We start from the raw sequence: 12373 nt of genomic DNA, 5'->3' as shown, positions 1-12373 counted from the left end.
GTAATCCATTCGTGGAGAAAAGCGTTTGACCTCTGGCACCACCAGTTGCTTGAAAGGAGGGTCGCTGTGTGTGTGAAGGAAGACAGAATTAGACAGATGGTGCTGTGTTCGAACATCTTTCGGGGGACCTCGGGTGGAACCCGATCCAGGACCGATGCCGAGGAGCCAAAAGGAGCTTTATGAACTCATGTCTGACGTGTGAAGGTCACAGACGTGGGGAGTTTGTCTGGTGCAGACGTCTGACTGTGATTGGCTCGGTCCAGATTGCGTGTTTTTTGCCGTCCCTCGCTGTGTGAGCGTCAGACGACGTGGAGGGCACACGAGTTTGCTCAACTTCTTCGGAAGGTCACCTTACACGTGAGATGTTTTCCCTGCAGGAAAAGGAAAAACTCACACTCCCCCCCCCCCCCCCCCCCCCCCTCCCCATTCCCCAAAAACACAAACACATTCATGATGTGTTCACAGCTGAGTCAGGTTTAGATGTGCCCTCCGCAACCTTCCCCGGAGATGTTTGACCTCTACTCCTTCCTCGGCCCCGGGGACCGGGTGGAAGACACGACCTACCCGCTTTTCTCTGACGCACTCGTACGCACTCGCAGCTGCAAACCCTTACGGGCTTTAGACCTTCGTTCTGATCATTTCCCCTCTTTGTTGAAAGATGTGAAGATACACACACACACACACAAACACCCCTAAAACACCAGTTCAGATTAGAGTCACCCGGTGTGGCTGGACATCTGCTCTGCTCTCTCAGGCTCCAGGCTCCAGATTCATTCTGGGCCCTGACGCCCCCCCCCCCCCCCCCCCCCCCCCTGCTCAACTACTACAGGGTTTAAGGAACAGGAGATTGGATGGACCCCGGACGATGGGCCAGTGGACCGGCTTATAATGCAATTACCCGGCTTCCTTATTGAATCACTCCATCGGCAACATTTTTGGCTGTCCTATCGGCGGTCAATCTCCGATGCAGACGTGGGGGGGCAAGGTCAAACCGATGCCTCGTACTGTCGTTCACCCCAACGTGCTCTGTGGCGCTGTTTTTCTCTGAAACTCTCGAGTGTTGACGTACAAAAACAAATCCAACTTCCAAAGTCACCTACTACTACGTGAACACTAAAGCTGGAGCCTGATCCCTCTTGTTCACATCCACGCCCACCTCAGCAAATATCAAGTGCAGCTCCTATAGCCACTAATTTTCCTTCCTCCTCCCAAGGTCACCGCGCCTACGAAGGAGTCGAGAGTTATCTTAGACTCCTGCTGTCTGTCAGTAGGGGGCGATGTGTAGTAAAAGTTGTTTTCTTTCTAAACTGATTTTATGCATGTAACTGCAGCCTGTCATCTTGGAAGACTGCTCCATAATAATGATAATAATAAAGCCACACACACACATTTGTCTTTAAAAGCTGACTCTCCTTTTCGTTACATTGACCTGGAACCTTTCACAAATCTGTTAAATGATGACTTGCACCAACCTAATTGGATTGAACGACCCCTACTGTCGGTTCTGATGGATGACTGGACAAAAGGTTTAATTGAATGCAAAGTGGAAAGAGCCAGTGAAAAATGTGAAGTAGTAAACCGTTTAGGCCCGAAGTTCACTCACTCATCTGTAGTGATCGCGGGCATGAGATAGAGGTAATGGACCAAACCCTAACGTGCCTTGGCCCAATCATAGCTCGTAGGAGGGGGGGGCCAATATGGCAAATATGGAAGCGATCAGCGATGAAGCATGAAACAAAAGAGGTGGAGAGAGGAAATTGTGCAGAAATGTCACTTTATACCCATTTTCTGATTCATTATTATATATATATATTCCTATTTTGTATGGATTTGAGTGGTCAAGGAAAATGTTGGAGTCAAAAAGTGCCCTGTGCCACCACTAAAAATGAAACAAAATATCAAGTATGAACACTGATTTTCAACCTTTTCTTTCTCCCTCTAAACCCTTCCCTTTAGGGGCAGAAGGCCGACGCAGAGAAATACTTTCTGAGGGCCGTTCAACTGGACCCGACAAAGGGAACCTGCTACATGCACTACGGTAAGAAGATGACTTGCAGGGATCAGTGGTTTGAGAAAACGCATGCTTGAAAAGGTATATCTGTGATTGACAGAGCCACGAAAATACAATTTGAAGTCATTTTTCGACTTTTCATCAAAACATGCCCGACTGCCTGTAATCCAGACCTCTGCGCTGCAGCTCTTGCGGGCTTTGCCGTGATGATCAGCCGTCGCTGCAGTGAGCTGAACTCGGGGTAATAATTCGAGGGGGGTCTTCACTGTTTTACTAAGTCAAATTAACGCAGCGGGTCTTCTTACAATTCATATTGTGAACCACCCTGGATCCAAGGTCAGTACTTATACGGGGGACGGATACGTTTGCCGTGGGCGTTCAGGGGGCATCGCTGCAGCACAGCGGTTTTTATCATGTTTCCAAAAAAATAATCGTGTTAACGCCCTGTCATTTAATTTGCTCTTGGTATAAGTGCTGGGAGTGTCGGAGCTGCTTGAGGCCTCGCAGATGGCGCCAACACACACACACACACACACATGCAGTTTGCTTTGTGAGGAGCGAGTGAGGAGACGTCGGTTACCGCTCGTGACACAGAGTGAAACAGGATAACACGGTCCTCCCGTGCGGGTGTTGTTAATGCTGTGTTTCATATCAGCGTGGAGGAAAGGGCCCGTCGCTGCTCCGCGCCGCTATCTCCCAGATATTCATACGAAATGAAAGCTGCCCCGTCTTTCGCTGAAAGCGCCATTGTGCGTTTTTTTTTTGTTGCCTTTCTCCCGGTTCCGTATCTCGCTCCATTCCTGCGGGTTGCTTACTCTTGCGCCGCAGCATCTCGGGGTCGGGGTTTAGTCTGGTCCCTGGCGAGGGGGTGCGTTGCTGTCTTTGGACCAAGCCGTTTCCCCTCCTTCCTACTTATCCGCCTGTTTTCTTTTTGTCGGTGTTATCTCGTAGCCTCTTGCTATAGGTGATGTTTATTTGGTCTGGTCCCCGGGGCCTTTTATCGCCAATCTGGTTGCTTTTTTGTTATCCCGGGTTCACTGGACGAGCTCCAGGTGGTAGTGTGTAAGGAGTGATGCTATCTGTCCACATTACAACACGGCGGATGCACAAAGACGGCACACATGACGGTGAGGCCCCCGCTTTCCTGCTATTGTTCCCAGCAACGCATTTTTAATACAAACTGTCCCTCACACGGCACGCTTCTATACACTCTGCCTTGGCTTGTTTTGGAAGCGGCACACAAGGAAAAGCTTTCAGTGTAGGAGGTAACGGACGGACACCTTAGTAGAGCTTCCCCTCACTCCCCTCTCCCTACATCCAGTCACATCTGCGGCCCCCGGGGCTCGGCCGTTAATTTATAGCCGCTGAGGCGGGCGCTTGTTGGTGCCGCACCAGGTGTCCAGACTCCCACAGGGAAACACATGAAATACCTTCAGCTTTCATCTGCGTCCTCAACCGCCGTCGAGCCAAAGCGACCATCCTACCTCCACTCCTTCACTGTCTCTTTCCTCCCTCGCTCTCGCTCTCTCCCTCTTCCTCCTCGTTGCATTTCCCGTGGCTCTCGTCTCTTTCGCCGCCTCCATCCGTCTTCCCTTTGCTTCCCCCATCAGTCTCCATCGCCGCCTGTCATCGCTTCATTCGTCTTTCTTGTCCCGTCAGCACCACTTCTAACGGTTTGCCACAGCACAACACTTGAGGCTGAAGCTGATGAGGATATTTATTGATACATTTTATGAATAATTGTCTTCAAGAAATTGATAAAAACTTTCAATTGTCAAGAAAGTCTGCGGCCATGGTAACTGTTCTATTGTCAGCATGCTAATATATTCACAATGACAATGCCAACATGCAGATTTGTAATGCTTACCATTTTTACCAACTGAGTTATAGTGTATTAGCGTGCTAATGCTAAGATGTTTCTAAGGCCAATACCAATAGGAAGAAATGTATTTAATGTTAGCTCTATTAAGGCGGAAGAAATGTATTCAATGTGACTTTTTAGTATGAACCCTGTCTCATCTGCTCACATAGAGGAGGAGGAGTTTATGACTTTATACTGCTGCCGGCCACCAGGGGGTGACGGAGATGTTTTGGCTTCGCATTTGGGAGATGTCATGTCGTCCATCTTTGTTTACATTCTCATACTGTAACAAACCGATAGAGCTAAAGAACAGCATTGTAACTGGCATGGCAAAAAGTACTCCAGAATCTTCTTCACCCTGGTATTTGACACTTCCTCTGTCTCCCCCCCCCCCCCGCCCCAGGTCAGTTTCTGCTGGAGCAGTCCCGTCTTGGCGAGGCTGCCGAGATGGCAGAGAGAGCCGCCGAGCTGGACGACTCCGAGTTTGATGTGGTCTTCAGCGCTGCTCACATGCTCAGGTGGGCCGAACCGTCCCACATCCAACGACGCCGCTTGCAAATGGAGTTTCCTTCCACCCCGAAAAAAGCAAACAGCACAGAAAATTGAATAAACTTTTCTTTCAAGAGATCTTGAGGTGGTCGAAATCCAAAATCTGCCGCTGTGCGGCTTCGCCGTTTGTGGGTTTTACTCTGTACCGCTGCCATTTAATAAATGGCTTTGGAATATAAATTTCGAGTATAGTAAACGTCCTCTCCATGGAAAACGGCTGCCATAAAGCGATTATGTATTACATGTACAAACAGCATTACAGTTTCAGTCCATCATGGCGATGTTTCAGTCCAGGGCTTGTAAAGACGCCATTGGAGAATTCCCCCTCAAAGTTTGGCAGGCGCGCGCGCGCACACAGCTTATGGCTCTTAAAAGGTGTCAAAAGAGACTGGGAATGTCCTCTGCTCCCAGCGACTGGAGGGAATATTTGAGCAATGCGCCTTAATTCCTTTTTTGCTCCACATATCTGGAAAAGTCATTACTGGTCTCCGGCATCCACATGAGGATTTGTTAAAAAGTTAAAAGTCTCTGGGTCTTGGCCGAGGCTTCGCTCTTGGAAACGTCAGAGTAAATCCAAATGACAGATCACTCTGCTGTGTTCTGGTCTGACCGGCTATTTACAGCTGAGAACGGATCAGGATTGGGGTTAAGTAAATGTGATACACACCCCTCATTGGCCGGATTTTAAGGTAAATCTGCTGATGAAATTAGTACTAAATTAGTACATTGACCAACCATAAACATTTGTTATGTATCAGGTCTTCATAGAAAGACGTAAGTTTACCCTTTTCTTTTCAGAATGTGAAATAATCACTTTTGACATTTCCCCCCAATGATGCTTTCTCCTAAACCCGACATCCTGAATCTTTATCTGTCATTTAACGACTCTCTAGAACAAGGAAGGACATTTGACATTATAGTCATAGTATTTGAATGATAATAATAATCTTTTTTTTATACAGCACCCTTAAAAATAGGGTTTACAAAGTGCTTTGACAGACAAAGCAGACACAGGATTCTCCGGGGCAGAGTCTCAGAAGTGCATCCGCACTAATAAAACAAATAAGAAATAAAAGCAAAAAGAAGACAGCATCACGTAAAAAGAATAAATACCAATAAAAGAATGGCAGTGGACAACATTGCGTAAAAGCAAATAAATACGAATAAAAGAATAAAATATGACATAAAAGATGAAGAAAAATAATAATAGATTTAAAAGGAGTCACTGAATCAAAGAAGCCACTGAGGCAGGCCGTTCCAAAGCCGGGGGGGGGGGGCATTAGTAACTAAAACCATTATTTATTTTTAAATGACGGGACAGTTTTGTCAAATATTCTGTGACCTGACATCATGATTAGTGCAGAGAGAAGAGGAAGATCGGCAGTTTTTACCACTGGAGCGTTAAAGATTATGAATTATGTGCATGCAAGAACAACTGGCGAGTGAGAAATGTACCTGTGACAAAGCCGGGGAGAGAGGCCTGAAATTACTACAATATACTTTGTACTTTATTACTCATCACTTTGGTTAAATTGAATCAGATTTTAAAATGCAATTAATCAGGCTATTTCCGTGGAAGTGAAACATATCACTGATTAACAGAGCCAATGAGTGGCTCGATCAAGTAGTCGAATGAATGAATGCACTTATTCATGGTTTTTTCTTTTGTGTGTAGTATTATTCATATAAATTGAGTTATCATGTGCACTTTTTAACCTTCCCTCCCTTCCCTCTGTTTTCCTCAGGCAGGCCAGTCTCAACGAGGCAGCGGAGAAGCAGTACGAGCGCGCCGCCGGCCTCAGACCCGACGTAAGTAGCCGGGCCTGTTACCACCCCTCATGGAAAAAAGGCACGCACGCACGCGTCTGCGCTCTAAATTCAATTTTTACAACACGCTGTGCATTACCCATCATCCTGACACCATGTTGCGGTGCTGCCGTATAGCGCTGTTGTTCCTGGCAAACGGTGTTACGGCTAAATATAAAAAATGTGCACAGGTCCTGGCTGCGAACCAGAGCCTCCATGTGCTTAAGCAAACACACGAGCAAAGCCCCAAAGGGGAGAGGGGAGTTCAGCGGATCTAGAATTCAGGGCTTCGGAGTACGTTCCTGACCATCACAGGGCAGTGAGAACGGACGGAGGCGTATGTGCCATAGCGTGTCTCTGGAAGTCAACAGATGGGGCCGTTTGTATATCGTATGTCTGCCGCGTGTGAATCAGTCGTTTGAAAGGAGAAGGGGTGCGTGGACCAGTCTGGGAGTCCCAGAAGACCTCTTGTGTTTCAGGACGGGGCCGAGCGAATGGGCTTCCTGCAGTCATTTGTCATGTTAGTCTGCCCGGTGACTCGTGTTGCCAGTGCAGTCAGGAGAGCGGTATAGGTTTTCATCCGCATGCCCCCACAGCCCCGTCAGACGAACTCAAGCACCCCCACATATCACGTTCCAATTGTGTTCACTTGAATTTATCGTGAGATGTTATTTAACACCATTAATTATATGAGGGAATAATGCTTTCATTATGTCGGTTGGGCCAGTTGCATTCGCTCCTTTTTTCTTTCTTTTTTTAAATGGCTGGAGCTGGAGATTTCATTTAGTTAAATGCAGCTGCTTCATACTTTCACTAGCACATAATCTTGTAGTATTAATTTCTATTTTCTTCAAATTAGCAGAGCTTCTCCACCAATTTTTTTCCCACATTCGTCCTGCCAACTGCCGAGGTGCCCCCTCGGGTCGACTGCTGGTTGGCATCACTGCTTTATAGCAGCTTGCCCTTTTTAGAGAAGCTTAATGAAACAATTATTTAAAATCTTTAATTTTGGAAAGCCCCTGTAGTTACATTTTATCCCGTCATATAAAAGTTACAGTCCAGTCATTATCCACAGTCTGGAGGGCTTCGCGTGCACGTCCGGCTTCTCTCGTCATGTGTCAGGAGTGAGGCGCCTGTCGTCGTTCACGTTTTTCTTCCCCGCACGCGCGCGTCTGCTTAGCGGATGAAATATCAACTTAATCCAGCAGCTTTCAGGTCGTGAAAGATTCAGGGCGTGTCATACGTGCCCAGAAAGGCAAAAACCGCGTGCCTCCAGAGGAAGAATGTGTGAGAGAGAGAGAGCGTTTTTCATTTTACACACACACACACACGAAAATCACGCCGGACTACATTCAGAGAGACTCTGCCAATAAAAAAAAATATAGTGCAGAGGGGTGAATACAGAAAGCAAATGCATATTCTAACCATAGATTGTAACATCAGCCAGTGTGGATAAACAATCCTTAAAAACATGAAATAACACCTGAAAACCCACACGGCCGTATCATCTCTGTGGCGGCATCAAAGCAAGCGAGACCCGCCCGACTTCGGAGGGGAAACGCCAAAGGAGAGACAAAGGAAATGTAATCACGGACTTACTTCTAGCTGTGGACTCCCACACACAAGACACGTGTCAACACATCTAACGTCCTCTGATCCCTGTCGGTGGGATTCAGCCCAGATCGTATCTCGCGGTCGATCCATTTGTTTAGGGTGACCACGGGATTTGTCATTCAATCTGGCTCAGAGTGTCTCTACTGCTCATGAAAGCTCCTCGGCGGTATGATGCAGAGGGAAAAGAGGCCGAGCGAGGTCGGAGCCGCGCGGACGCACTGCGCTCTTAGCACAGTTTTGTCGGCGAGGAACAGGAGTGATGACATTGTACTGCAGCTCCGTCTCACCGTGCGACCGCGTCGATTCATTACAAATCCCCCAGCTCCCTCCTCCGGGCCACAGCTGGAAGTATTCCAAACAAGCCCCCCCCCCCCACCCCCCGTTCCTGCCGGGGCTCGTCTTCTAATGGCGCTTAAGAAGAGGGAATGTGGACGAGTGACGTCTTCCGGGTTAAGACAGAGGAGATGAACAGTTGAGTTTGTGCGGGGAAATCCGTGGCTCTTTGGGTTGCCAAGTTGCTAACCATATGTCATGCAGCGAGGACGCACGGCCCGGGAACGAGGCCAGGCCCGAGGGAGGGGGGAGGGGCGCAGACCACTTTTAGGATGAGACTTGGGTGTGTTTGTTAGCCATGGCTCGCTGGGAGTCGTCGTCTGTGACCTGGGTCTTGTACTTGTTCCATGGCTGGTACGCGATTCGAGGCCAGATGGTATTTATTTAAGTAGGGCTCCAGAAACACACCTCTAAATGTTCATTCATGTAATTCAAATAATACTCAACACTCGCCCGCGCACAGGCCTCGGTTTAAAATGGAAACCTTCCAACTGAGCTGAAAGGCACGTATATAGCCGTTTTCAGACATGAAAATATCTGCAACATTGGGTCCGGACATTTTACATGCGGGCGGCGCGACGCGACTCGCTCGTCTGGAACTTTTCTGGAGATGTTCCTGCCTCTCGACGGGACACCCCCTCTCACGCTGACATTTTGTCCTGAAATGTCACCAGGGGCCTGGCCCACCTCTAAAAAAGTTCTGTAAAATGTCTGGAGCCAAATTTGCGGGCATTTATGTTCTCTCGCGCGGCTCCTCTGGAAAGGTCCCGCCGCAGCTTCTGTCTCACACAACTCTCTCACATGTAGATCTGTGATGGGGGCGAGTTTGAAATATTCTTCCAACCTGATAACACAGTACAGTGTTTCTCTCTCTCTCTCTCAGTACCCGGCCGCTCTGATGAACCTCGGAGCCATCCTGCACCTGAACGGCAAACTTGCCGAGGCGGAGGCCAACTACCTGCGCGCGCTCCGGCTCAAGCCCGACGACGCCATCACCCAGTCCAACCTGCGCAAGCTGTGGAACATCATGGGCAGGCAGGGCCTCAGGACCCAGCATGGGCTCGGGGCGCAGAGGAGCGACCTTTGAACCGGGGGCGTTCGCTGCGCCCGTAGCATGCGCGGATGACGCGGTGTCCCGCGGAGAACCGAAGCAGGACGGGATAAAGGAGACGCGAAGGGGGCGAGAAGCTGGGGAGGACAGCTCTCCTTCAGGGCCGGGGGCCTGTGATGCTTTTCAAGGACAGTCCGAGTTCGTCCGGGATTCAAAGGGGGCAGGTTCTGCCCAACAACACACCCCCACCGGTGCTGTGCGTCGGCTCAAAGCACTCAAACTGATGTCATCGTTTGTACAGAAATTTGACAGAGTGATGCTGACTGGTCAAGTGAATTCGAAGTCCCATAAAAAGGACCCTGACGTGGAAGCTCTCAAATATCAGCTGAATATTCTCTCACTAGCATTGAAGAACCTGGGTTTGTTTCAGAGCACGCCATTTGAGTGAGGATGTAGCAGAAGTGTTGAAATCATTTCCGCCGAATGTGTATTGAAGTCGTCGGCACTGACGGATGATCCACATACTGGTTCGTGGTTAGAAGGGGAACTCCTCTGATTCCACCCATCAAGGTCCGTTTACAGGTCCTGGGGGCGAAATAAGTCGCATAAAGTCTTTTGTGGCTCCCGACCGAGCTGCGCGAAATCCAGACTCCTGGAGCGCGCTCCTCATCTCCGCTTAAGGCTACATTAACCGCCACTAGCATGACACACATGAATATCTCGCCCTGCCAGTGGTCTCGGTGCGTTACTGGTGACGCAGGCGCCGGAATATTTATAGGAGCGCAAGGTGAAATCAATGGACTCCCTTTTTTTTTTAAATCCATATAAAAGCCAGAGCAAATTGATAATATCAAAGTCTTGTCAGTGCGTCGACATCTCCAGGTACCGTCGTGCGAGTCACTGAAGATGTTTTGCACCCCGTGCATTTAAAATGCTTGTGACTGTAAATAATACAAAATAAAAAAAAATACAAAATATTCCCGAGCAGGTGCCAAAGCTTTGTACCGAGTCTTTACGCCTCTCGTGCCGAGCGAGGACCGTCGTCACTCGTGTGCTGTGTGTTTCCCCGTGTCAAATGAGGACGTCTCATTTCATGTGAACAAAATTTTATTTATTAATATGTGTTGTTTCATGTGGAAAAACGCCCAACGCTGAGCTGTCACATCAGCCCACACACTCGCTCCTTCCTCCGCACACACACAGTACAGTTGGCGACATGACAAATGTATTGTGTTTTTTTTAATCATTTATGTATTTTGTCTTCCTTTCTCTCTGCTCGGGGACACAGAGAGGGCTCCTCCGAAATGATTTGAGGTGTTTTCTTTTCTCGACGATTGTCATATTCGGTTAAATTATAGAAAAATGTGTAGCGGAAAAAATGTGCCGTGTTTTGTAAAGAAAAGTGAAACTTTTTCCCCAATAAAAAACGTGATTTTGTTTTTTTTTGCTCTCAGCGGTGGTGTCACGAGTCAATCTGAAGCTCCCACCTGTCAGATTATGATTCCCCATCACGTGGTAACATCAGTGACGTCATGAAGTCACAAATAAGGCAGAAAATGATGTCGTAGTTCGTTCAGATATACATTATAGAATGTAGACACGATCTAAAGTTTATATAGACTGAAAAAAAAACCTTTCTAAGCACATAGTGAAATATTTTGTAAAGGAAATAATTTGGTTGGTTTAATTGAAGTTCAATAATGCCATGCCTGTGTACATAACACACACTCACACACACAGCGTCCCACTAATTAGATGTCTGCTTGATCGGATGACATGTTGACGTCATCCGATCAAGCAGACATCACAGAGTTTTTCTAATCGCACGCCAGACGAGACTCACGCTCACCGAGCTGTGAATATCTCAGGCCGCATCAAACTCCACTCACTCATCCACTTGCAGAGGAAGTCGCAGCCCCAGTTTCCGACATTTCAAAGTGTGCAGTGGAACTCAGCGGCATACATCCACACAGGCACATTTATGTCACGTCATAGTAATAACTGATCCAAAACTGTGGTTGTGATGCATAGAACGCGACGTCCGCTGGACCCATCTGTCCGTCTCACGTCTGAAATGGTTTTCTGACAGATGGTGGTCCTGGCTCTGGAAAACAGAAGCTACCTATATCATACCAATAAATAAAATAATAATTCCCACGCACAAAATGTGCAGTGAGAAAAAGAACATGTCGTGTCGCCACTGTACGTGTGAGTGTGTTTCCTGTAAGTCTTTTGGGATTGAGTGACGCTGATATCCAACTCAGCCAAATAGATTTGCACTCATAAGGGGCACATGCCTCCTCCTCCTGGTGGAATATTCAATGGACAGCGATGCGAATGGGATGTTTTCAATACAATTATGCAAAATGCATTTCATGAATTAATGAAACCTGGATTGTAACGTTTTGGAATCCCACAACCACAGTTTTACAACTATTAGTTTTACAGTTGACCAGAGATGCTGGTTGTGTGTGTGTGTGTGTGTGTGACGTGGTGTTCTCCATCCTCAGGATCCCTTCCTCTTTCCTCCTTTTTAGTTTTTCTTTCTGCTCTCTGCATCTAAACTTTGTTAATGCATTTTCTGTGGAGGGGAGATTGAGGAGGTCATTTATGTTTATGTTTATGACACACTAGGATTATGGGTTGATGTGGATTTCTTTCTAAAGCCTTTTTAAGAAGTAATTTAGGTCTTTGGTTTGTTTTCTTAATTTAACTTTTTTGGCACCAGCTTTCCTCTCTAATTCCCAGGCCGACACTCATCTCGACACCCAACGAGGAGACGCTTTGATAACCTCTTACTTCTTCATGCCAGGGAGTTGAAAACAGCCCGATGGGGTCTCGGTTCCAGAAACCAATCAAATCGCATTCTTGTTACAGTACTTTACACCCTACTTAGGTCTTTTTTTCACACATGGCCCACATCTGTGAAGGGGGGTGTTCCATATCCGGCAGAAAGGACTTCTGATGCTGGGAGCAACACACACGCACTTACGTGCTAGAATAAAATACTACAATTAAACCACAGGGAAGGAAGTTAGGCCCGGGACGGATGAGAGATTTCCTCCCACCGCTTGATCTCTGCATAAAAATTAATTGATCCCTAAGTGCAATTGCATTTTGTTGGGTGTCACAATTACAAAGAAAAATG

At 47.5% G+C, this 12373-nt stretch overlaps 1 protein-coding gene across 3 annotated transcripts in view; it reads left to right on the top strand.

Annotated features, from left to right (window-relative positions):
* tmtc2a (transmembrane O-mannosyltransferase targeting cadherins 2a) overlaps window positions 1-10678 on the top strand; it is a 52630-nt gene extending 41952 nt beyond the window's left edge. For all 3 annotated transcript variants that reach the window (XM_035604258.2, XM_047335988.1, XM_047335989.1), the window contains 4 exons: window positions 1957-2038; window positions 4276-4390; window positions 6167-6230; window positions 9058-10678. In XM_035604258.2, coding sequence (XP_035460151.2) covers window positions 1957-2038; window positions 4276-4390; window positions 6167-6230; window positions 9058-9261 — 465 coding nt within the window. In that variant the 3' untranslated portion in view covers window positions 9262-10678. The remainder of the gene's footprint in view (window positions 1-1956; window positions 2039-4275; window positions 4391-6166; window positions 6231-9057) is intronic.
* The last annotated feature ends 1695 nt before the right edge of the window (window positions 10679-12373 follow it).

The sequence above is a fragment of the Scophthalmus maximus genome, chromosome 12, assembly GCF_022379125.1.
Source record: "Scophthalmus maximus strain ysfricsl-2021 chromosome 12, ASM2237912v1, whole genome shotgun sequence".
Taxonomy (NCBI): Eukaryota; Metazoa; Chordata; class Actinopteri; order Pleuronectiformes; family Scophthalmidae; genus Scophthalmus; species Scophthalmus maximus.
This window is presented reverse-complemented; position numbering and strand designations above follow the sequence as displayed.